This window comes from Aquarana catesbeiana, linkage group LG03 (assembly GCF_042186555.1).
Source record: "Aquarana catesbeiana isolate 2022-GZ linkage group LG03, ASM4218655v1, whole genome shotgun sequence".
NCBI classification, from domain to species: domain Eukaryota; kingdom Metazoa; phylum Chordata; class Amphibia; order Anura; family Ranidae; genus Aquarana; species Aquarana catesbeiana.
Genome location: NC_133326.1, coordinates 624,848,171 through 624,873,514, shown reverse-complemented (window position 1 = coordinate 624,873,514; position 25,344 = coordinate 624,848,171). Strand labels below are relative to the sequence as shown.

The 25,344-nt window shown below is 43.7% G+C and overlaps 1 protein-coding gene across 3 annotated transcripts in view; it reads left to right on the top strand.

Annotated features, from left to right (window-relative positions):
* Positions 1-25,344, top strand: part of CAMSAP3 (calmodulin regulated spectrin associated protein family member 3) — a 165,092-nt gene that overhangs the window by 78,677 nt on the left and 61,071 nt on the right. For all 3 annotated transcript variants that reach the window (XM_073622378.1, XM_073622379.1, XM_073622380.1), the window contains exon 2: positions 13,694-13,947. In XM_073622378.1, the coding sequence (XP_073478479.1) occupies positions 13,694-13,947 (254 nt within the window). The remainder of the gene's footprint in view (positions 1-13,693; positions 13,948-25,344) is intronic.

Genomic DNA, 25,344 nt, shown 5'->3' with positions numbered 1-25,344 from the left:
GCAGCAGGGCAGCCACTTGGAAGCTAGTGGAGATCACTGTGGTAGTGGTGTCTACTTTAGTGGTTTCCAGCATCTAGAGGTATGGTATAGGCATAGTTACATCCAAGCTAGACCAATGTAGCTATGTAAAAAAAAATGTCATATCTGGAATTCTTCTTTAAGTGTCCACGAACTTTGGCCTAGTATCAATTACATCAATTTGAAATCAATTTGGGATGCTTTTGAGGTGATTTTAGAATGCATTGACAGGTGCATCTGACCTTCTCCTGACTGCATTTGCCCGGCTTTTTGAAAACTGGTGTATAAATGGTGCTGTAGAATGTAACTTTAACTACCTGCTAGCCTGTATTAATCACAGATGAAGCACAACTGCCATATGGGAATTTTTTTACACACTGATTGGATAGAGAGTGCAGTGTTCAGATCTGGATTGAGTAGTATGTGGCCTTTCTAGTGGGGAAATTACAATACCTCTGCCAATTTAAAGGCTTTAAATAGAAAAAAATGCCTTATAGTAATCTATATCCATATGCTATGCAAGTTTGCTGTCAGCTCAGTCATGTACCTGCTGTAGACAGGTCTATGAGTGACCTGTTCACCTAGAATGGGGTGGCAGTATGTTTTTGTGTTGAAAGCTAAAATATCGCAGTGCACTTCTTTCATTCTGATGAGAGGCAGGAAAAAGATTAAAGGGATAATCTGTAAATGGTTTCTAGGTCAGATTTCTCCTTTATTTTACCTCTGGCCGGAATTCCAGTGTGTTGACTGTAGCCAGCTTCAAACCTGCTTTTCAAGTCCTTGTTTTTCCTGTTTTCCTTTCCTCCATTACACCTGCTATCATTTGTTTTCTGGAAAAATGAAATATTTATGCTGCTGTAGGTGGCATATCCCTCAATATATTCCCCCAGCTGTCGCCACTTTCCTGGAGTGCGCGTCTGTTGAAAACATGGTTCCTATATCTGGCATGGTGATTCATTTGCGTTTTACTAGCTGCGTTCCTTTTAAGTCCTGAAGATGTTCTTGGCCTGAAAAAAGAAACGCCACATCGTAGGACGTAAGCTGCAAAGTATTACATTTCAGTTATCTTTTCTCATTGCTCAGTTTTGTTTTGTTTTTTTTATAGAAAAAGATCATAGACTGAACATAGTGTAGGAGATGGCCAAAGACTGCAGACCTTCTGCAGGAGATGGTCAGAGACTGAGGACATATATTACAAGAGACTGTTTGAGCGCAAGGTCGTTAGTGTCTTTGCAATTCAGCAGTTCTTACAGTCCCCATAAAAAAAAAAAAAAAATCTGCCACCACATTTAAGATTTCTCTTGGCAAGCTCTGTTGTAGTATATTGTAATAATTTGAACAAAGCTTTCTACAGGTAAGCTTTTCACAGGCTCTGTTGCCATCTATGAGTTTAATGGAGCAGGATTGTTGAGAGAATTTTAGTATATGTATGAGTATAGGTCCATTTTAGGCTGGGTTCACACTGATACGACACGACTGTTGTAGGACTATCATCCTACTTTGCCCTGTTACATCTGTCCTACTTAGGTCCTACTTCCATCCCACTTGAATTAACAAGATGAGATTTTGCTCCGACTTTGAGCTACAACTTGTCAAACATAAATTCCTTTTACTGCTGCTGTTATCACCATGTCGGATGTCACGAGTCGGATGGTTAGGACAAGGATCCCACTTTGATCCAACTTCAATGATATTCAGTGGGCTGAAGTAGGATCAAAGTCGAGCTGAAGTAGGATCAAAGTCGGACCAAAGTAGTGTAGGGAGCATTTTCAAAGTCAGTTAAGACGACTCTCATAGGGAAACATTGATTTGCACACGTCATGCGACATGAGCTCCCAATGTCGGAGCGTTTTTCGCACCAGTGTGAGCCCAGCCTACGCTCCCTCGTCCCCACCCCTTTTCCTGACCTGCCGGGCTGTATGTTCGGATACGGGTCTGGTATGGATTTTGGGGGGACCCCCACGCAGTTTTTTTGGCATGGGGGTTCCTCTTAAAATCCATACCAGACCGAAGGGCCTGGTATGCCCTTGGAGGGGGAACCCATGTCTTTTTCTTTTTTTTTTTTTTTTAAATTTGGCGTGGAGTTCCCCTAAAGATTCATACTAGACACAGTGCCTGCTATTGTTGGGGATCAAATTTGGATCCCTGTTCATTGAAGTCAGACGCATGTCAGACTTCAAGTCGCAGGGCAAAGTAGGATCCACAGTCGTATGACGGTTGTGTCTTACCAGTGTGAACCCAGCCTCAAAGTGAATCTCTTATTATCCTAAACACCTGCACGAGAAAGGTGTGATGAAACCAGCTATTACCGTATGCGAGCTGCATAATAATTCCAGGGAGTTGACATCAAGCCTGCTCACATTTACTGTTGGCAATGTCATAACCCTAGAACCAGGGCCGGCCCAAGAATGAAATGCTGACACCACCCCCCCACAAAAAAAAAAAAAAAAAATCATACCCACTAAAAGGCCCCCACATTCATTAATTTATATCATGTTAACTAAAATTAAATTGATTAGAAAATCAGATTTACTTGCAACAGCACCTTGTCCATATGCAAAATTATATGCCATACCATTTCGTTCAAATCCAAACCACAAACTCCAGTATTATTTTGTTTTATATAGCTTTATTTATTTAAATAGCTTAAATGGTGAAAATATTTTATAGCACTGATCGCTGTATAAATGTCACTGGTCCCAAAAATGTGCCAAAAGTGTCCGATCTGTCCGCCACAATGTCGCAGTCCCGCTAAAAATCGCTGTTCGCTGCCATTACTAGTAAAAAAAATAATTATAAAAATAGCATAAATCTATTCCCTATTTTGTAGACGCTATAACTTTTGCGCAAACCGATCAATATACACCTTTTGCGATATTTTTGGTTCAAAAGAGAAAAAAAAAAGTAGAATACCTATTCGCCTAAACTGATGAAGACATTTTTTTTTGGAGGATATTTATTATAGCAAGAAGTAAAAAAACGATGTGTTTTTTTTTTTTTCAAAAGTGTTGCTCTTTTTATAGTGCAAAAATAAAAACCGCAGAGGTGATCAAATACCACCAAAAGAAAGCTCTATTTGTGGGGAAAAAAAGGGCGTCAATTTTGTTGTGGGTACAAAGTCGCAAGACCGCGCAATTGCCAGTTAAAGCGATGCAGTGCCGTATCGCAAAAAATGGCCTGGTCATTAAGGGGGCAAATCTTCTGGGGCTGAAGTGGTTAATCAGGGCAGGGCAAGTCCCTCTCAGGCTCTCATGTCTCATACAACTTGTGATGTGTGACAGTGTACTTACAGTACCCGGATTCAGATTCCTGCAGACTATGCTGCTATAGGGAACTCACTGGTGGCAGAATGGACAGGGTGAGGGTCAATGCCGAGCCTCCAGAACATGGACACAGTGATAGGCAGGCTGCAACACCTCAGGCAGCAGCAGTCACAGAAACAGGCAGCTCTATTCAGACGTGCTCTCTTCCCTCAGGCTCTATGCCATGCTGAAGAAGAGGGAAGAGGTGGGTGGGTGGAGCTAACTGACTAGGCACGGAGGCTGAGCACTCTAAATGCTGGGGCAGCTGCGGCCTCTGACGTCACTGGTTGCTAGACGCCGGGCGGCAGGCGATTCTAGCAACCAGTGCACAGGGCCGGTGCTACCACTAGGCAAACTAGGCAGCCGCCTAGGGGCGCCGGGGCGCTGGTTTCGCTCCGCATGCTCTGCAGGCTGCGACATGTAAATAACTCAGTCTCAGGCAGCTGCTCCGTCCGAGCGATAGTTTAATTAGGGGCGCAGCACTGGAGCCAGCGCTAGAGGAAGCAAAGCCAATGCTTTCTGTATAGCGCCACCTCCTGTCACATGGGCAGGGCAAAGAGGGGGGAGTCCAGGGTGGAGTCAATGGGGGGCGGCAAAATGAGGTTTTGCCTAGGGTGTCAAAAATTCTTGCACCAGCCCTGCCAGTGCAGCACACAGCCGACCAGAATTGGCCCTGCTCCTGCTGACTGACCTGACCTCCTCCTGACAGGTAGGGCACAGCCGAGCGGCTACTAAGGTACGGGTACTCGGTACTACTCCTGACAACTTTGCGGCGCCCGTGTTGCCGACTGCCGCCCCCTCTTAAAATGCCAGCCCTACCATGGTCCCACTGGGGGGTCCCATGGTAGGGCTGGCCCTGCCTGGAACTATAATGTGGCATGAGTCGGGGGTGCTTTCATCAGAGTTACCTTACACAGGTGCTATGCTACAAGAAAGACCTTTAAAGTATGCTTAAAGCCAAAACTGATTTTTTATATTAATTTGATAGAGTCGGGGAAGGTTAAAACCGCTGTGTCCCATTAGGAGGGTTAAGCCTCGGTTCACACCAGAGGCGGCACGACTTGCAGGTCGCCTCACTGAGGCGACCTGCACACGACTGCCGGGGCGACTTGCAAAACGACTTCTGTATAGAAGTCTATGCAAGTCGCCCCAAGTCGCCCCCAAAGTCGTACAGGAACCTTTTTCTAAGTCGGAGCGACTTGCGTTGCTCCGATTAGAACGGTTCCATTCTACTGAACGGGACGCTACTTGTCAGGCGACCTAGGTCGCCTGACAAGTCGTCCCAGTGTGAACCGAGGCTTACCCTTCACTTCATGCCCAATACACTCAACAGGCGTTGAGAGGATATCTTTCTAACGCGAGGGAGATCCCCTCCTAGGCAGTTCTCATAGGAAGAACTGTCACATTGAAAGGTTTCTGCTCCATTCCTGTTCTTGTGGCAGCTCAAAATTTTCAATTTCAACACTCAATTTCATTCCTTATTATTTTGGTGATGCTGGGGACAGTTAGAGAGTGCAAATCTCTCTAATGAGGACACAGACAGTAATATTAACCTGGACAGTGCTTCTAACCCCTCTTTACACTATTCAAATTGTTATTACAGTTTTTATTTTGTTTTTTACGTGAATATTTATTGGGGAAATCTTGTTACATTGTAAATTGGTTTGTCAGGTTGTAGTAAACACAGTGATATCCATACTTTGTGTATTCATCTACTGCACGTGTATGAAACTTTATGAATAACAAAGATAATTATGAATAGAGTTCTCATCATCCTATCATAATTACATTCCAGTGACTCGTCTTAAACGTGTAACTTAAGTGGTTTGAATACAAACCTAACATGTGGTGCAGTTTGAAAACCATGTTGGATACAAGTACAATATGGATCTCTTGTCTCCATTGGGGGGGGGGGGGGGACACAGCTAGTCATATCCCCTTATTGAGTTTCATACTCTTATATTGGCACTTTGATTGGGCGAACTGGCATGTGAATGAAAAGTTATGAGTTTCTGGTAATGTCATGTGGATGCCCAAGTTTTTTCAGGTTTAGACTTCTGCCCATATTCCTAGAGTGACTTTGTGTTGCTCTCTGTGGTACCATGTCGTTTTTTGTTTTTGTTTTTTTGGGTGGCTACAATGGGCCAGTTGTTTTATAGGTTTAAGGTATGGGAAGAAGATAGGAAGGGTGTCCAAAACTTGAAAAGGTTTATGGTTTTTGGGCATGTCAATATTATATGACCATGAGTTTGTGCAGACATTGTTTTGTTCTTCCATATTTGGCAAGGACAGTTTGACCCATTGCATTGTGATACTTTTTTATTTTTATTTTTTATTTCCAAATTGAAGCTCTTAGACCCCTTTCACACTGGAGGCATTTTCCGGGCGCTTTTGGGCTAAAAATAGCGCCTGTAAAGCACCTGAAAAGCGGCTCCCCTACAGTCTGTGTGAAAGCCCGAGTGCTCTCACACTGAGGCGATGCGCAGGCAGGACGCAAAAAAAACTCCTGCAATCAGCATCTTTGTAGTGGTGATGGAGCAGTGTATACACCGCTCCATCACCGCTCCTGCCCATTGAAATTAATGGGCAGCGCCGCTGAACCGCCGGCAAAGTGCCACTGTGCAGGTCGCTTTAACCCTTTTTCGGCCGCTAGCAGGGGTTAAAAGCGCCGAAAACCTCTGCAAAAACGACGGTAAAGCGCCGCTAAAAAACGCTTTTTACCGCCGATGCTCCAGTGTGAAAGCAGCCTAAAGGTTTGACCTCATATTATATGGTTTTGGTAAATCTGAAGACAAAAATCTGCAGAAAATCTAATGGTATGTATGGGGTCTAAGGCTTTCAGAAGTGCCAGTTTCTGAAAAGGCTTTAGGTGTTGATTTACATAACTGAATTAACCAGTGTTTTTTTTCTTAATACGTTTCGAAGCTCCGCTTTTAATGTAAACTGTGGTCTGAGGTACTGAATCATGATAATGAATAAAATGTTTGTTTTTTCTATGCAGTAATTGTTCTTTTGAGGGTTGAACATGACAGGAGATCTGTCTGTGTGCCATGTTTTCTAAAGAGACATCAGTCCCCTTACAACTCGGCTTTCGTCCTATGTGGCAAAAGGAAAAAAAAAAGTTGCCTAACGAGTTTTTCCTGCTGGTGTGATTAGGTTAGGCCGTAGCCTGTGTCTTATTTTCATTCACGTTTGGAAAGCTCAACGTTTCTGCACTCCAGGGGAGTATTCTTTTTTTTTTTTTTTTTTTTTTACTGAATAGATCCCTGCTGTCTGATCACCCTTCCCTACATTACATTACTTGTAAGTGATAAGAGTGAAGGTACTCCATAGGCAGGGCCTCTTATTCTAAGAGTTTTCCTAGGGAGTGCTTTTTTAATTTTCTACTACAGGTTCCTTCTTGTCCCAATGTCATTGGTTTGGTCTTTAAGGAGGTTTATAAACTGGTTACTGAGATTATCCGCTTTCTGCGTTTTTTGCTCCATACTGTATAAAACCTGATGGGATTATACATTCCTAATTCTTAACAAACACCCTGCTGGCATGACAGATTTACTCAGGCATATTGCTAACAGTTGTGTATTCATGAATGACAAATAGAATGGTAGAAATTCCAGACTGCTGGAAAAAATTATCAGCCCTTCACTACTGTGTAATAAGCGCCTATACTGTATCTTATCACAATAAACATCTTTAGTAACTGACTCAGTGGGAGAAAGTCTTTTTATCTTAAGCTAGCATACATGTTTAGATTTCTCTGATCAGTAGAATCCTCTGTCTATGCTACAATTTTCTTTTACAAAAGGTTTTATTTAGGGGTGCACCGAATGGGTTTTTTGGTGCCGAAACCGATACGGAAAATGAAAAATACGCTAGGCCGAAAACCGATACCGAAACTGACCAATACCGAAAATGACTGTTTTTAAAAAATATTTTTATACAGGAGATGGTCAGAGACTGCGGACATGGTACAGGAGATGGTCAGAGACTGCAGACATGGTACAGGAGATGGTCAGAGACTGCAGACATGGTACAGGAGATGGTCAGAGACTGCAGACATGGTACAGGAGATGGTCAGAGACTGCAGACATGGTACAAGAGATGGTCAGAGACTGCAGACATGATACAGGAGATGGTCAGAGACTGCAGTTCCTATGGACGTTAGTAGAAAATGGCCGATTGGCCCTCTCACCTGATCCAGCGATACCCCCCAGGACAAACCACCCTCCTCCATTGTGCAGACCCCCAGGACAAACCACCCCCTTCCATTAGTTAAGACCCCTCAGGACAAACCACTCCCTCATTAGTACAGACCCCCCGGACAAAGCAACCCCCCTCCATTAGTACAGACCCACCCAGGACAAACAAACCCTCCTCCATTAGTACAGACCCCCCAGGACAAACCACCCCCCCTCCATTAGTACAGACCCCCCCAGGACAAACCACCCCCCTCCATTAGTTAAGTCCCCTCAGGACAAACCACCCCCCCATTAGTTCAGACCCCCCCGGACAAACCAACCCCCCTCCATTAGTACAGACCCCCCCCAGGACAAACCAACCTTCCTCCATTAGTACAGACCCCCCAGGACAAGCCACTGCCCTCCATTAGTACAGACCCCCCCCAGGACAAACCAACTCTCCTCCATTAGTACAGACCCCCCAGGACAAACCGCCCCCCTCCATTAGTACAGACCCCCCAGGACAAACCACCCCCCTCCATTAGTTAAGACCCCCCTCAGGACCCCCCCATTAGTACAGACCCCCCCGGACAAACCAACCCCCCTCCATTAGTACAGACCCCCCCCCAGGACAAACCAACCCTCCTCCATTAGTACAGACCCCCCAGGACAAACCAATCCCCCTCCATTAGTACAAACCCCCCCTCCATTAGTACAGACCCCCAGGACAAACCAATCCCCCTCCATTAGTACAGACCCCCCAGGAAAAAACTCCTCCCCTCAATTACGGTACATAAACACAGATGGGAGAACAGGTGGAGAACAGATCGCAGCAGGCAGAAGTTAAGACAGAGAGGAGGAGAACACATGTCACTGCAGGCACGGACCGCCCCCTCAGCGACGTCACTGCGCGGCTAGTCTCTCTCCACACAGAGGCAGCCACTCCGATCTCCGGCTGCTTCTCTCTCCTCCTCTGACAGGAGAGGGGAGGGGGAACGGGCTTGGGAAACACAGGAGACACGAACAAGGAGAGGAGGATGGAGGGAAGCACTCTGGCGCTTCAGCGCCCCCACCTGTGTGTGTATGTATATGTGTGTGTGTGTGTGTGTGTGTGTATGTATGTGTATATATATATATATATATAATGTGTGTGTGTGTATATATATATATATATCATTTTATTTTTTTACCTTTCTTGAAGTACATAGGTGTACTTTTATCCTAACCTCACCACCACGAGGTTCGTAATTTCCTCTTCTGCCTCTAGCCCTCCCCCCACCACTCCACTGCCGGTTTCCCTTAGTTGCATTGGCGGCGCCTGCACCCAAGTCGATGGACGAATTGCAACATTGCAGGCTCCCTGGACAGGCAAGTTTCCTTATTAAAAGTCAGCAGCTACAGTTTTTGTAGCTGCTGACTTTTTTAAGAGAAATTTTTTTGAGGCTGGAACTCCGCTTTAATGTCCATTCATTTGAGTGATTAGCATATCATGCAAATTCCAGCAGCAAGAATCTGCCTACTGCCTGTTCAAACAGCCAGTAATTACCTGCATGATCATGGCTGGATGCAGAAATACAGAGCCCGGCTATGACCATCTCACCCGAACAGCAGATAATTGCTGGCTGTGCGATAGCTGCGGCTGCCGTCAGCCCTTCATTGCATTCTATGTGCTGAGTGGTCGCAGTTGTTTGCACACACCTATCTGTCACTCCAGACAGAAAACTCATGCCCCATGGAATTTTTAGGGTGTTCTAAATCCCCTTCATGAATGGACTCTAAACAGCATGAATGGCAGAACCTCTGCTGCTGGCTATTGTATTCAGACAGCTGTATCACCCTTGGCTGCCTAAATACCTGAACAAAGACTACATCTAATAGGATTTTCCACCAAGCTCAGTCGATGTTTAACTAGACTTTTGTCAAACTTGGTGGTGATAGGGCCAACCATGGCTCAGATTTTAGTAAAAATTCAGCAGGAATTGGCTGAAATTTGAGGCGGCTAGCTTTAGTTTTGAATGCAGGGGGGAATGGGTTAGGTTTTGATTGCTATCTGTACTAATGGTGGGAAACTTTACCCTCTCTTTATTCCATGACCAATGTTAGGGAAAAAGTGAGCAGAAACGCAAACTTTTTGAGCTGTCATCAGGAAAAAGAGTTGAGGGTGAATTATTGAATGAGAACACCTGTTCTGTTGACAGCTGTCTTAATATGAGAATTCCCCTTACTTTGGGAAGATTTCCTCTAGTTTCCTGTTGCTTTTCCTGGACAAGAAGTGTCGAGAAATCTCCCCAGCTGGACACAGACTACAAAAAATGGCCTTCCCTACTCCGTGCAAAGCAAAAAAGGAAAAAGTTTTGGCTATACATAAACTTTATTAAACTTTCCGTTGCTTCACTCTTGGCAATTGACTAAAATACGCGGACGTGCTAATTGTTTATATACAACAGTAGCTAAAAAAACCCATTTGTGTGTTTATAAAATATTAGGCCTTGAAAAAAGTGTAGTCTATGCATAGAAATGCAAATTATGGAATACCCATATTTTTCAAACTTTGCCCATTTTTTTACAGGTCCTTCCTTGTCTCATATTTATGAGGGCTGATGCATTCGCTTTTAGTGAAGATCAGCAATAATAGCTTCTGGCAAAAAATTCCCAGTGCAGAGAGAAATACCCTAAGGGCCCACGTCACATGAGAATATTTGCAGTAGCTACAGAATTATTTGTTGCTAAGAAAAAATGAACTGCAGTGAAAACTGTCGCAGAAATTCCAAGAGATTTAAAGCTCAGTCGCTGTGGCTGTGTTGCAGTTTTTGGAGCTAGCTACAGGATCCCCAGCTTTGGTAGCTATAAGGTCTCTAAAGACTCATTCGCAGGGCCAGTTTCGTCCATATGCCACCAAGAGTCAGCATTTCTCCGCAGAGGGTATGCACAGGTGCGTGGATATCTGCCACGGCCAGCAGTCTGTACAGATCAATGACAGCACCACAGCTGTTCGCACATCCGAGCGGTTACATGTGATTGGGACAGATCAGGAACCTAGAACTAAGACAGTTTCTATCCAGCACTCCTCCCACCTGTGCATACCCACTTCAGAGAAGCACCGATTCTGGTCGGTGCACGACCCAAATCAGCTGTGTATATGAGCCCTTACAATGTAAATAGTTTGACCTAGTGCAATAGTCTTTCTCCCCATAACAATAACGCTAAACCTTGTGGTAATCTTCACATTAGCTTTCTGTACAACCTCAATACTGACCTTTCTACATGTAAACTCAACTCCTAGTTTGTGTACTTCCTTTTCCTGCACAGGATTGACCAAAAGACTGAAAAGTATTGAGGGCAAGGTTTTTCTCTCCAGAGATTGCCTTACTGTAGGCAGCGGCAGATAAATAATGCAAATTGTAAGCATAGATTGTGACAGTCAGGCTATAGGTGGAGTGCAGCGTGTAGTGCAGAGGCAATAATTCACACAGACAGGTGCAATAGAAGACTTGTATTGAAGTAATGCAGCAACAGTTCTCAACAAACCCAGTGGGAAGGCTACCCAGCCGGGTGCACTCAGTTTCCAATGTGAAAGAAACAGATTCCAGCGTTTCTTGAGAGAGGACAGAATGCAGCCTGGCCATCTAGTGCCCAATCGGGAAGGTATTTACATGTGCCCCTACACTGTCCGTCCTCATCTGGAACCTTTCCATAGTGCTAGTACTGTCCCTAACAGACGGGGCACCTTTCCTTGCTCTGTCCACTCACAAAATGTGTGCCAAGCCTGGGAGCCAGGGTCTTAAATAGGCTCTGCCTTACCCAAGATGACTGCTCAAGTCACAAGGGGTGGCAGTATCCAGTTGGATCACTTCCCTGGTGACCCAGGAAACCATAGAAGAACCATGTTTCTCTTGACTTCCTCTCCAACTGCAGTGCCGCTGCGGAACAGTACCACCTGCAGGGGAGAAAGCAGACTGCACCTGCCTACAATAAGTTACCTCACCCTCTCTATGAAAAAGCCTAAGGGCCCCTTCACACTGGAGCGGTTTGCAGGCGCTATTGCGCTAATAATAGCGCCTGCAACCCGACCCGAAAGTGCCGCTTCTGTCTCTCCAGTGTGAAAGCCCTCAGGGCACGCTGGAGTGGTGCGCTAGCAGGACGGGAAAAAAAGTCCTGCTAGCAGCATCTTCGGAGCGGTGAAGGAGCGGAGTGTATACCGCTCCTGCCCATTGAAATCAATGGGACAGCGTGGCTATACCGCCGGCAAAGCGCCTCTGCAGCCCCGCTAGCGGCCGAATACAGACGGTAAAGCGCCGCTTACAATTTGTAAGCGGCGCTTTACCGCCGACGCTGCCTCAGTGTGAAAGGGGCCTAATTGTTTCCTCTACTCTACAACAGAGTCCTAAATTATTCCAGTGAGTATGGTTTCATATTAAGGAGCTCCTCTAGCAGAGGAAGCTCTCTTTATCACTTTCTAGAGAAGACCAGTATGGCCTGAATCTAAGCCAATCATTGTATGTAATGTTGCATTTCGGCTGTATGTTGCAACCCTCTACCCACAAACTTGAGATTAATGTCTGATAACTGGATCAGGGAATGATTGTATGCTTGTGGACATTGTGATCTGCTCCCAGGATAACCAGTCTGGAAGGACATAGATCGGTAGTTTGGGAAGCTGTTTCCATAGTTAATCACTGTTGTTTCCTCAAATAATAAGTCTGACTTCTGTAAACAGACAGACTTATCTGAAAAGATTAAGCCTTTTGGAGGTTGGACCTTCTGGCATCTAACCTCTATCGCTATCCTATTCTGTTTCTCCTGGAGAAACTAAGCCGATTCTCCTTTTTATTGTTCTGTACTACAAAAGGAAGATCTGACTGCTATAGACTGTGGTGCTGATCTGTGTATTCTGGCAGCAGGGAAGTCTCCCTGCTGTCAGAATACAATAGTTCAGCGAGGAGGATTTCTCCATAGATGAGTCAGATTTTTTTAATTCAACCAGAAAGTTGAACAAAAAACTGACCCCATCCACACATCCCCGGTAGATAGGGGATCCTCCCCACTGTGGCAATGTATTCTGACAGCAGGGAGACTTCCCCACTCTCAGAATACACAGATCAGCGCTGCAATCTATAGCCTGTAGTGCTGATCAAGTGTTTTCTTCCAACAGGGTGGTTGAACAGAATTCAGTCAGTAGATGGCAGTGGCGGCTGGTGTTATTTTTCGTGGGGGGGGCAAACTATCCCCCCTCCCCAGTTTGTGAGTCAGTCGGGGCCCCGCACTTCTGATTGGCCGGTGGGAGATTCAGTGTTACAATATACAGAATATTAATTCGCTATTGTAACACAACTGGGTGGGCTTGGAGTGCAGTGCTCTGCGCCCCGAGACCACCCTTTTTTGAAGTTTATTAGAGCCTCTGGCTCTAATCATGTGCTTCAAAAAGAACAGTGGGGACGAAAAGTATTCAGACCCCCTTACATTTTTCACTCTTTGTTATGTTGCAGCCATTTGCTAAAATCATTTAAGTTCATTTTTTTTCCTCATTAATGTACACACAGCACCCCATATTGACAGAAAAACACAGAATTGTTGACATTTTTGCAGATTTATTAAAAAAAGAAAAACTGAAATATCACATGGTCCTAAGTATTCAGACCCTTTGCTGTGAGACTCATATATTTAACTCAGGTGCTGTCCATTTCTTCTGATCATCTTTGAGATGGTTCTACACCTTCATTTGAGTCCAGCTGTGTTTGATTATACTGATTGAACTTGATTAGGTAAGCCACACACCTGTCTATATAAGACCTTACAGCCACTGTACATAGGGGAGGCGGCAACCATGTACCTCTAGTGGATGGGCCACAACTGGTAGATGGACTTCTCTTCAACCACAGTGGCCATATATAGATCTAAATTTGGCTGGTTCCTGCTGAACCGGCTGTACCGGAAGAATATCGATCCATGTATGGCCAGAGTATTCTGGCCTGAAAAGCAGAAATGAGTCTCTCTAACTTACTGAAGCACCAGGCTAGAAGAATAAGTAGTAGACACAGCATGAATATAATACATTATATTTTATTCCATTGTAATATATTGTAAAAAAAAAGTAAATTTTTTGGCAAATTGTGTATACAATTGTGTAGCAATTTCGCATCATTACTTCATAATTCCATTGAATTTTCTAACCGACTTTTTGTGTTTTTGTTGCAGATGTCCCTGAGGAGCTGGTCTCCCCCTGCTACACAGACCAGTATGAACAGGAACACGTGAAGCCAGCTGTGATCAGCCTTTTACTGTCAGCAGATGTGTACTGCAAAACATACCGCAAGGCATTGCCTCATGACCAATCCCCTCCTAGAGACAATGCTGCCCTCCTGCTACTCTTCGCCCGGAAAGGGTTTGCTCCCGTGCACCAGGGGGAGCCTGTGAAGACCAGTGACCTGAGAGAGAAGCCTATTCGTATGGTAAGAGGATAAGGACACTAGGTTGAAGGCAGGGGATGATGAAGAGTATTGTGTGTACACAAAGCTTAGGAAGGTATTTTAGACATCCCCACCAATGTTGTTCAACTTTGCAAGAAAACCCAATCATTCCTTGAAATCATGCTGAAACAGTTTTAGGTGACTATGATTAAAAAATAAAATGCATTGCAAAAGCTTCAGTCTATTTAGTCTTGTTCATAGTGCAGTGTATTGAAATGTAGTGAGTCTATCTGGATATATCCTAATGCTGAGTAGAGTGCTTTAGATGGAAAAATAGAGACCCTTCCCTTAATGGAAACACTGGTTGATGTTTCAGCAGCAGCACTGTTTCTTCTTATAGCAAATTAATAAAATGAAGAATCTGCATTTGTAGGTGTGGGGCAATGTAGAAAAATCTTATTCTAAACAAATTGGCAAAAAACGTTTGCTGGGAACTCAGGAAACCAATCAGAGATCTGCTAAAGGTATCCAGCAAACCCTGTACCAGACATAGTCCCTCTGTTGGGTCATATTTTGTCTGTTAGAAATACTTGTTTTCTTACCAGGTACCAAAGATACGTTATAGAACTGCATTAACCAGCTTTTATATATTTGGTCATATTTGAACATAGTCATGAAAAACATTTATCCTCTCTCCCTGATCAAAAGTATTCCACCCTCGTAAAATAATTTTGTGGAACAAGGAAGACGGGGTAAATTTGCTTTATATAAAAGCATACGTTTTCTTTAGGCCTATGACACACTAATGATCCTGTTGCAAATAGAAACTTGTCAGCTAGACAGACCCACAAAGTGTTGCTATCTCCGATGTCAGGTCAACAAGGTGTTGATCCCTCCGTGGCCAGAACAACAAGATGTTGCTCCCTCTGAAGTTGGACCAACAAAGTGTGGCTCCCTCCCTGGATCGACCAACAAGGTTGATACCTCAGAGGCCAGAACAACAAGGCGTTGTTCCCCCTGAGACTAGACCACAAACGACTTGTTTTCTCTGAGTCCAGAAGAATAAGACATTTGCTCCCTCAGAGGCTGGACAGAGGCTAAACCAACAAGACCTTGCTCCCTCTGAAACTAGACAAACAAGACATCACTTCCTCATTGGCAAGAATGATTTTGCAATGTTTTGGCTAGAGAGGGTCAAGAAGGCAGTGATGCAGCAGAATGAGGTTACTTTGCTCCCTTTAGCGGTTCTATCACTGGAGAGTTGCAGTGGACCTTAAGGTACTTGAGGCCTGTAGGTACTGGGATTCATTTTTTTTTCTGCCTGTGAACTGCACAACTTGCAACAACAAGCCATGCAATGCTCTAATCTAGAATGAGTCCTTCTTAATTGGCTGAAATTTGAGCTGTGAATGGCCTTGTCAGCACTACCAGGCTCAACAAACTTTAGTTGAAAAATGTAAAAAGCCAGGTGGAAAATTGGCAGCTGAACAGTAACTGTATCCAGTCAGTTGCAGTCACTGTTTGGGTGTTCAGGCAGCTGCCAATGTTGTGGCTGTTTAAATACAGCAGCCATCTGTGCAGATTCCCCCTGTTTCAGCAGGTGGGGCTCTCGTTCAGCGAGTGGGGCTCAACAAGAGAAATCTACAAGTGTATGGCTAGCATAAGAGTGGGAGGTCTTACAGTATAAGCAAATCCAGCTCTTTTACATTGGATAATGCTCCAAATCTTAAATTTTTAGACCTTGAGAGTTGGAGGGGTTTTATGTAGGCAGCCTAAAGAAGGAGGGAGGCATAGAACAGACTCAGTGCAGCATGTGCGGTTTAAAAAAAGTGGCTGAACAGAATTGAAAATATATTCACAGTATAAATAACACACACATATTTTTATCTTTTTAATATTGATGATTGTGTATTAGCAATTATGTAGATTGCAGCAGGTGTGATTCGTTGGTATCTGCACCATTCTTTCTGCTTTGCTTGTGTTTTTATAAGTGAACCAGGTTGTTGAACAGATAAGTCCATGTAAAGAACATCTGTTGGTCACCTCACCAGAGACATTCTTTGTCCGTGGCAGAGCTGGCATCTGCCATGATTGTGTAAGTGGAATGTGAATGAAGTACTTGAATTGAAGGTTATTGCAGTAAATTCACCGCATACTGAGTGCAGTGCTTGCAATGAGGCAAGGAACAATTGCATGTGGTCTTTGGATGCCGGCCATGTACTGTTTGCAGCATCTGAAAGATGAGAGCTCTTGTCGGTTCAGCAGGAGGCAGGGTGAAGAACATGAAAAAACTACTGGTAATTATATAGACACACACAAGACCCCAAAAGCTGAATTAATCTTGATCTTTAAATTGATGGGAGAGGGAGGAACATGGGTAAGATCCTAAAAAGGAGAGCTCATGGTAGACCTTGCCAGTCTGGTGATGATCGCTGCTAGTCCAATGAGCAGGCAGGAGCTGGGGCATTGGCACAGAGTATACAGAACTGTTGTAGGAAACCCCTCGCTGACCTATCCCTTAATTGCTTGAGGTTTTGAGTCACTGATCCAGAGCTAGCATGTAGCCAGTCATGTCCTGTCTGCTGATGTGCATAGTTTTTTTTTTCTTTTTTTTTCAATTTTAACTTTTTGTTTGGAAGAAAGCAAGGGATACATTTTACAAAAATCATGCATGACATGGTATCAATACCTATCTGCTAACCCAGTGTACATTAGGCTCATTTTCGCCAAAGCATGAAAATGATACGTGAAAAGCAACCAACTTCTTTTAGTCATACATTCAAAAACAACCCCTTGTCCGGGGCCCTAAAGGTGTCCCGGGCTCTGGGAGTTTTCCTTGTATATTCATAAATGCCAAACCATTTTTCTTAATGAAAAAACGCCCCAAAATCCAAAAACCATTAAAAAAAAAAAAAAAAAACACAAGCCAAAAACAAAAAGGGGAAATCCACCTCAAAACCTCTCATCTCGTCCTCCTTTTCCTCCCTCTCCTCCCTCTCCACCCTCCACCCCTCCTTCTCCTCCCTCCCTCCCTCTCCACCCTCCACCCCTCCCTCCACCGCCAGGCCATCGGGGTACCCGAGTACCTGTCGCCAGGCCATCGGGGTACCCGAGTACCTGTCGCCAGGCCATCGGGGTACCCGAGTACCTGTCGCCAGGCCATCGGGGTACCCGAGTACCTGTCGCCAGGCCATCGGGGTACCCGAGTACCTGTCGCCAGGCCATCGGGGTACCCGAGTACCTGTCGCCAGGCCATCGGAGTACCGGAGTACCTGTCGCCAGCCCATCGGAGTACCTGTCACCAGCCCATCAAGTTACCTGAGTACCTGTCTTGAGCTCATCAAGTTACCCGAATACCTGTCTCCAGCCCATCAGAGTACCTGAGTACCTATTTGCAGCCCATGCCTCATAGAATATACGTTGGCGTGTTTGCTTTCTAAAATGGGGCCATTTTGTGGGTAATTCCACTGGGCTGGTGCTCAAGGACCTGCAAAAGTGTGATAGGTAGGAATGAAATGAGATGTGTAATTCATGCTTCTAGAACGCCTGAAGGTACTACTTCAATATTGGGCCTCTGTATGTGGCAAGGCTGTGTAAAAGTCTCACACATGTGGTATCGCCATACTTGTGAAGAGTAGCAGAATGTATTTTGAGGTGTAATTTTTGCTATATACATGCTATGTGTTAGAAATATCTTATAAATTGACAAGTTTGTGTAAAAAAAAAAAAATGCGTTTTCATTTTTTTTTCCACATTTTCCAAAAACTTCTTGAAAAAAATGAACCGTTCAAAAGACTCATAATGCCTCATAGATTATACATTGGGGTGTTTGCTTTCCAAATGGGGTCATTTTGTGGGCAATTCCATTGTTCTTGTGCTCCAGGGCCATCAAAAGTGTAATAGGTGGTTGAGAAATGAGATGTGTCATTTATGCTCGTAAAACACCTGAAGGTGCTACTTCAATGTTGGTCCTTTGTATGTGGCCAGGCTGTGTAAAAGTCTCACACATGTGGTATCGCCATACTCGGGAAGAGTAGCAGAATGTATTATGGGGTGTAATTTGTTGTATGCATATGCTGTGTGTGAGAAATAACCTGATATGACAATTTCCTTAAAAAAAAAAAATCTTCATTTTTGCAAAGAATTGTGGGAAAAAATTACAACTTAAAAAAACTCACCATGCTACTTACTTAATACCTTGGAATGTCTACTTTCTAAAAAGGGTCATTTGGGGGGTATTTGTACTTTCCTGACATGTTAGTGTCTCAAGAAATGAGATTCACTGTACTGAAGGCCTGATCAGATGTCATCAATTTTCAGTGATTGGCACCATAGTTTGTAGACTCCATAACTTTCACAAAGACCAAATAATATACACTAATTTGGGTTATTTTTACCAAAGATATGTAGCAGTATAAATTTTGGCCAAAATGTATGAAGAAAAATTAATAATTAGCAAAATTTTATGACAGAAACAAAGAAAAAGGCATTTTTTTCACAAAATTTACGGTCTTTTTTTATTGATGGCACAAAAAATAAAAAACCTACTAGTGGTTAAATACCACCAAAAGAAAGCCCTATGTGTGAAAAAAAGGATTCAAGTTTCATATGGGTACAGTGTTGCATGACTGAGTAATTGTCATTCAAACTGTGAGAGCGCTGAAAGCTGAAATTTGGTCTGGGCAGGACAAGGGGGCACTGTATTGAGGTGGTTAAAAAGAAGCCGAAGGCTTCGTATGATCTCTATCCTATGCCTATGATCACTATGCCTTTTTTGGCATGATCAGTCATATTTTCAGTATCAATGGCAAAATTTCATGATTTCTGCGCAGGTATGCAAACTTTTGAGCACAACCGTATGCCAAAAAACTCTTAGTGGTTCCCCTTAGAAAATAACACTAATACCTTTCAAGCCTGCGAAGAGGGAGCAAAGGTTAGGACTGAGCCACACTGTGTCTGTCTATAGGTGCACACAGCCCGGCTCTGGGTCCCCATAGCACTAGAATAGGAGGAGCCTATAGCACCAGCCGGAGACCCCAGAAGAGGAGGTTTATAGCCGCTCCGTGCAAAGCCATCGCAGGCACTTTAAGGTCATTACCAGGCAAATTTTCTACACAATTTTGATTTGCGTTGCCTGCAATTCTAATGATATCGCATAGAATGTAGGTAGCTTGTTTTTTTGTTGTCTCAAAATTCCTTTGACGTTAAACCACTTTAAGGAACGTTGAATGAGTCAGTAACCATTGTTTTACCAAAGGTGACATATAAACTGCTTTAAATAGCTTCATAGCTCTAGGGGGCACGGCTTTGTAATGAGCTGAAAAGAGCAGTGATTGGTCAGTATTGGAGACACACCTTTCCGTCTTTCTTTTCAAAGCCTTTACCGCATCCACTTTCCAGTCTCCTGCTCTGATTAACTAAACAAACATCTCGTGTGTGTACTGGAGTCCGGATGCAACGTGCATTTTTTAAAAACCTTTTCAGTGCCTTGTGAATGTCATTCAGCCACTCCTCTGTATTAGGCATTTTGAAATTAACATTTTACGAGTCATTAATGCTGCATGATGTAAATTGGAAAACCGTATAATTGTCTGGTGATCCATGTAAATGTTTCATGTATATATCTGTTCAGTCTTATCTGACTCCTATTGATTCTCTGGGCCAGCTCTCTGGACACCATGGCTGATGCACTTGACAGCCTCTTCAATAGAATTTCTTTTGAAATTTTTATTTTTTTTTTGTATTTCTGTGCAACGCACAAGTTTGCGACGCGTCACGCGGTAGTACAGTAATTGGAGGTTTAAATCAGGCGTGAGGAGGCAACACTGGGCGACAATGTGCCCGGTGATCTTTGACTTCCCCCCCATGTTGTTCAGGTAGATCTCCACATCTTTAAGGTTGCCTACTCCTGCTCTAGAGTGTGGAAGGAAACCCACGCAAGCACAGGAAGAACGTCCAAACGCTGTGCATATAGTGTCCAGGATTTGAACCGTGCTCCAAACTCCTTTCAGATAGTGCCCAAGATTCAAACCAAGGACCTCGGTGCTGCAAGGCATAAGAGATATCTGCTAAACCACTGTGACCCACCATTTCATACAGCCAGGGCTTTTTTTCTTAGGGAATAGGTGCAGGTACTCCCTCCTTCTGAATCAACCCTTGTCCCTGCCCCCTACCCACCTCCGAGCACTGTCCCTTGGTTCCACCCCCAACACACCTTCCAGTACCACCCCTTTTCTACCACCAGCAACAATAGAGCCACCACAAAAAATATCCCGCACACCAGCAACAACAGACCCCTACTAGCAGCAATAGATCTCCTAGCAGCCAGCAACAACAGACCCTCCCTTAACAGTAGATCCCTCCCATCAACAATGGACCCCCTCCAACAACATTAGATCCTTCCACCAACAATAATAAACCTCCCCAGCAACACTAGAACCCCCACAACAATAAATCCCCCAGCAGCTAGCATCAATAGACCCTCCAGCACACTCTAATACCCCTTGCTATTACATACATTCTGTGCTGGAGGTGCCGGAACTGTGTTCCCCCACGTTCTCGCAAAAAAAAAAAAAAAAGCCCTACATACAGCTAAAGAGAACCACAAGATCAGAGTGCTATGACATGAAAGATCTCATTCAAGAAAATCTATCATGAAAGAAATATAAGGGGGCTACTGTTGCTGACCTCCAATGCAGTTTGCCCCAATGTCTATCTGATCCTCTAGTTTTAGGGCTTTTTTGAGTTTCCTACCTAGAACAAATAGATTGAGAGTAGGATAATATTCACACACACACAAATGCATATATGCTAAAATAACTCCTGATATAAAAAAATCACATATTTGGTCATATATTGCTACAGATACAGCTGTAAAGGAAGTGTATTGGCTTTTCATTGTCTTTTTAATATGATAAAGTTGGTTTGATATAAATCTTGTTAATGTTCACGTCAGTGGGTCACTACGGGGTCAAAAGTCAACTAAAGGCATCCTGTAATTGAAGATGTTATATACAGTGCTTAGCTTTCTAGTGGTCCTTGTATTAAAACTGCTGTGCGTTGTTGATCCCTGGCTGCATGGAACCGACACTTCCGGGTGTGTCGAATGCTCCCCATACCATGCACTTTGGTTCCTTCCAATGGCGCACATGTTCTGATATATACAAGCCAGCTGGAGGAACTACAGTGAGCATGGGAGCAGGCATTCATATGAATATAGAAGCATGGTGCACGCCAAATGTCCTTCCGGAGTGCTGTAGTGATACATCACAGTTGGTGCTGGGATTAATCATAGACAGGAATGGGTATCACCAGCACATCATCCACTCTTATTAAGGATCAACTAATAAATAGAACAGGAATTCACACATCCATGAGTGTGGGATAGCTGCAGCTACCAGGAAGCAGCAGTGTGGTGGTGTTTTACCAGAAAGGTAAGTGTATAGCATTTTCTCTAACAGATTGACTTTGTAGCGATATGGGTAGGGTTGCCACCTGTCCGGGATTCACCCGGACAGTTCGGGTTTGGAATCATGTGCCCGGGTTTCAGACCGCCTGAAACCCAGACACGTTATTCAGACTGAACTATGGCTTCCCAGCAGGGTTGCTGGCTGCCATTGTGTAAGCCGAGAGTGTCTGTTACTCTCTTTCACACTGCCCGAAGCCAGCACTAATAATTACCCCCACACACACAGACAGGAGAGGAGAAAGGGTTTGATCTGCTCCTCTTCCTCCCGCCCCTACAACTGTGTCTGCCCACACTTCAGCAGCCTCCGATACATCTGGATGAGAGGTGCTAACTGCTAAGGGGTGATTGAGCTCACCATCCATCCCTGTCTGTGACTGAAGTCTCCCCCCTTCTCTCTCCTGCCTCTGAGTGAGTACACTAAGGTAAATTTAGGGTTCTCAGAGCACCCCTTACATCAGAGTTCCCCTTTACATCAGAGGCCACAGTGTTTCCCCTTACATCAGAGTCCTCTCCGTACATCAGAGTTCTCAGTGTTCCCCCTTAGATCAGGGTTTCCAGAGCATCCTTTATGTTAGTCCCCAGAGTTCATCCTTACATTAGAGTATGCAGAGTCTTATGCCCTGTACACACGGTCGGACGTTGATCGGACATTCCGACAACAACATCCTAGGATTTTTTCCGACGGATGTTGGCTCAAACTTGTCTTGCATACACACGGTCACACAAAGTTGTCGGAAACTCCGATCGTTCTGAACGCAGTGACGTAAAACACATACATCAGGACTATAAACGGGGCAGTAGCCAATTAATTTCGTCTCTTAATTTATTCTGAGCATGCGTGGCACTTTGTGCGTCGGATTTGTGTACACACGATCGGAATTTCCGACAACGGATTTTGTTGTCGGAAAATTTTATATCCTGCTCTCAAACTTTGTGTGTCGGAAATTCCGATGGAAAATGTGTGATGGAGCCTACACACGGTCGGAATTTCCGACAACAAGGTCCTATCACACATTTTCCATCGGAAAATTCGACCGTGTGTACGGGGCAATACAGTGTAAAGGAACTCTGTGAGTTCAGAAGTAAAAGGGGAACTCTGTGGACTCTGATGTAAAGGGGGAGTCTTGTGATTAACTTCATTTGATTAGAAATGTTATTTAATTGCAAAATATATGTATAGTTCATACTATAAAAAAAGATTGCTGTGCGCCGCTAAAGTGTTCGGGTTTGAATTGAAGAAAAGGTGGCAACCCTAAATATGGGGTTACTTTAATGTTTTATGAATAGTTTGTAATTATATATGTAAATTAGATCAGCCATAGTTGCTCATTACATACATACAGACTTTGGTTTCTGCTGTAGCCCTACACAGTGGTTTGATCTTTACCACTTTTAATCACATTGCTGGCATATTGAAAACAATGCAATCCTTGTGTGGCTGTTACCCTTGTTAAAGAGTATGTAAAGTCCCAACAATGAACTTCTCTTATTTCCTTTGGTCTGTTAAATATACTATTGAAAGCGTTTTGTTATGCCTGTTCAGCAAATGCCCCAAAAAAAAATCTGTTGATCCTGACAGAAATCTTGTGAGCTGATATATTCCTGTGCTCTTATCAATGTCATTGTTCCCGGTTATCTCTGTAGACAACAGAACATATTCCCCAATGATATAAGGAATAGGAGAAGGAGAAGTGTTTTGCAGGGATGTTCTAAGGTGGCAATGCTGCTCCTCTATAGATACAGTACAGCGAGTGAGCGTTGTCCCGTTAGGACAGGAAGTGTATCCCTGGAACAATCACCAGGAGAAAATACAGGGAAAAAAAGCCTGACTATAGTAAGCTAATGCAGCCACCACATCTAATGACTGATAATCTGTAGGGATGCACCGATACATCTGCCACCGAAAGTTATCGGATGAAAATGGGGTTATTGGCGTTTTGCCGATAGGAAAAAAAGGTGCTGATAATGGCATGATGTGTCCCATTGACTTCAATGCAAAATTGTGTCCCATTGACTTCAATGCAAAATTGCGTCCTTTTGACTTCAGTGCAAAATTGCGTCCTTTTGATTTCAGTGCAAAATTGCGTGCCATTGGCCTCAATGCAAAATTGCGTCCCATTGGCTTCAATGCTAAAACGCGAGCCACATTAATTTAAATACTTTTTTTTTTTTTAAACTGTCCGTTTTTTTGGGTTTTCGGCCAAGTGGATCCTGAAGTTTCAGTTTCAGCACCGGAATTTTCATTTCAGTGCACCCCTGGTAATGTGCAATTTATTCAGAGTCAGAGAAATTTTGCTGAGCTACTGAGAGCTCCCCCTAGTGTGTAAACTACAAATATTGTTTAATAAGAAAGAAAATATGGAAGAGCGAGGATAAACAAAAGTCTTGCCAAAATGCAATATTCAACAATATACGCAATATCTATATTCTAAAAATACTTTAGAATTTTTAGGTGAAACCTGTATTAAGCATCTCATTTTTTTGTAAAAGGGCACAAAGTAATTGTATGCTTTAAAGGTTTTTTTTTAAAAAAAAGACATATTCTCCTTATTACTCTCATGAACACAATTGGTAAGTTATGAGGCATCTTTAGTTTTATTAGCTCTTTAATGTTGAGCTGAAAGTAGAAAATTACCTTTCTTGTGGAATTGGAGAACGTCAGTAATTACATTTGTGTGCTTTAAACAAAGGGCCTATTCTGCGTGCAGGGAAGGCGCAGGCGTCTGCCGATCTCCCAGGATGCATCGCAGGCGGTTTTAATGGTGTCTGTACCATGAAAGAGAAATGTTTGCCAGAGACATAAAATTCTACATCAATAAAAGCGTATTTTCTTCTTATTCCAGCAGTGGCATGACCATCCCTCACTTTCCCTTCACTACGTTGTGAATTAGTCTTTACCATTTGCAGTCAGCCATGAACAGCTCCACCCAATGCTGTTGTCTTGTGTGCAGTCGCTGTGAATTGGATTATGGGTCTGTTCCCAGCTGGGTGAATGGAAGCTTTTTGTAACGATAATCACACTTGTGTGTTTATAGCGGGTGTGTACAGGTGTATTGTTCATGGAGTTGTTGTTCATACAAGTTCTCCCTTATGCAGATGAAGCATGATGCCTTGAAACATGCAAACCTAATTATGCTTCTAGCGGGCTTACCCTGTACGGAATCCTGGTACAGGGACATACTGTATCTGTACTAAAGTAAACAGTTGGTAGATGTGGAATAGCTTACTGTTTCTTTTTTAAGAAAGTAGCCACATTCTGGGTAGAAAAGCCCATCCTCTGCCAGCATGCTGCGCAGAACTACTATTGCTCTCTGTGTTGAAGCAGTGGTTTCTCTGAAGAGGTCCAAAACTCTTCCCCCCATGTTCCCCAATCAGCTAACCTCATTCTCACTGCTGATTTGCAAGCCGTAGCTCTGACTCAGCAAGGGGAGTGTCAAACCTCTGCAGAGATACCTCTGCTTCCACATAGAGTGCAAAGGTCCTTATTTGCAGCACGTTGGCAGGGGACAGGCATTTCTGCTCAAGCTGTGGCTGTTTTCTACAGGAAATAAACCGTGAGACTTGGAACCATTTTGTTTTGATATAAGTGGAATGTATTAGGCTGGTTTAAAGTGGTTGTATAAGAAAAAAGAAGCTGCTCTAAAAGTTCCAATCAAAAAAATATATTTAAAATTAATAAACCATATTAGTAGTCCTTATTAAGGAAAATGAATCCTCTTCATAATGGCACCACAGTGACTTCAAACTAGAGAAAAAGTGCCCAATCACCGTAATAAAGACCTGCTTACCAGATGGCAAGCACAAAGGGCGTTTGGCTATAACCCAGCCATGGCCTTGAGCTTGCAATTGATGACCAGATCGGAAACCCTGACAGGCGGGCTGGATGTCTGTGGATCTCCCCCTGTGACCATCTACAAAGTCCGTGTCCGTATTTACAGCAAATGACTCAGAAGGAAAAAAATCATGTAGGA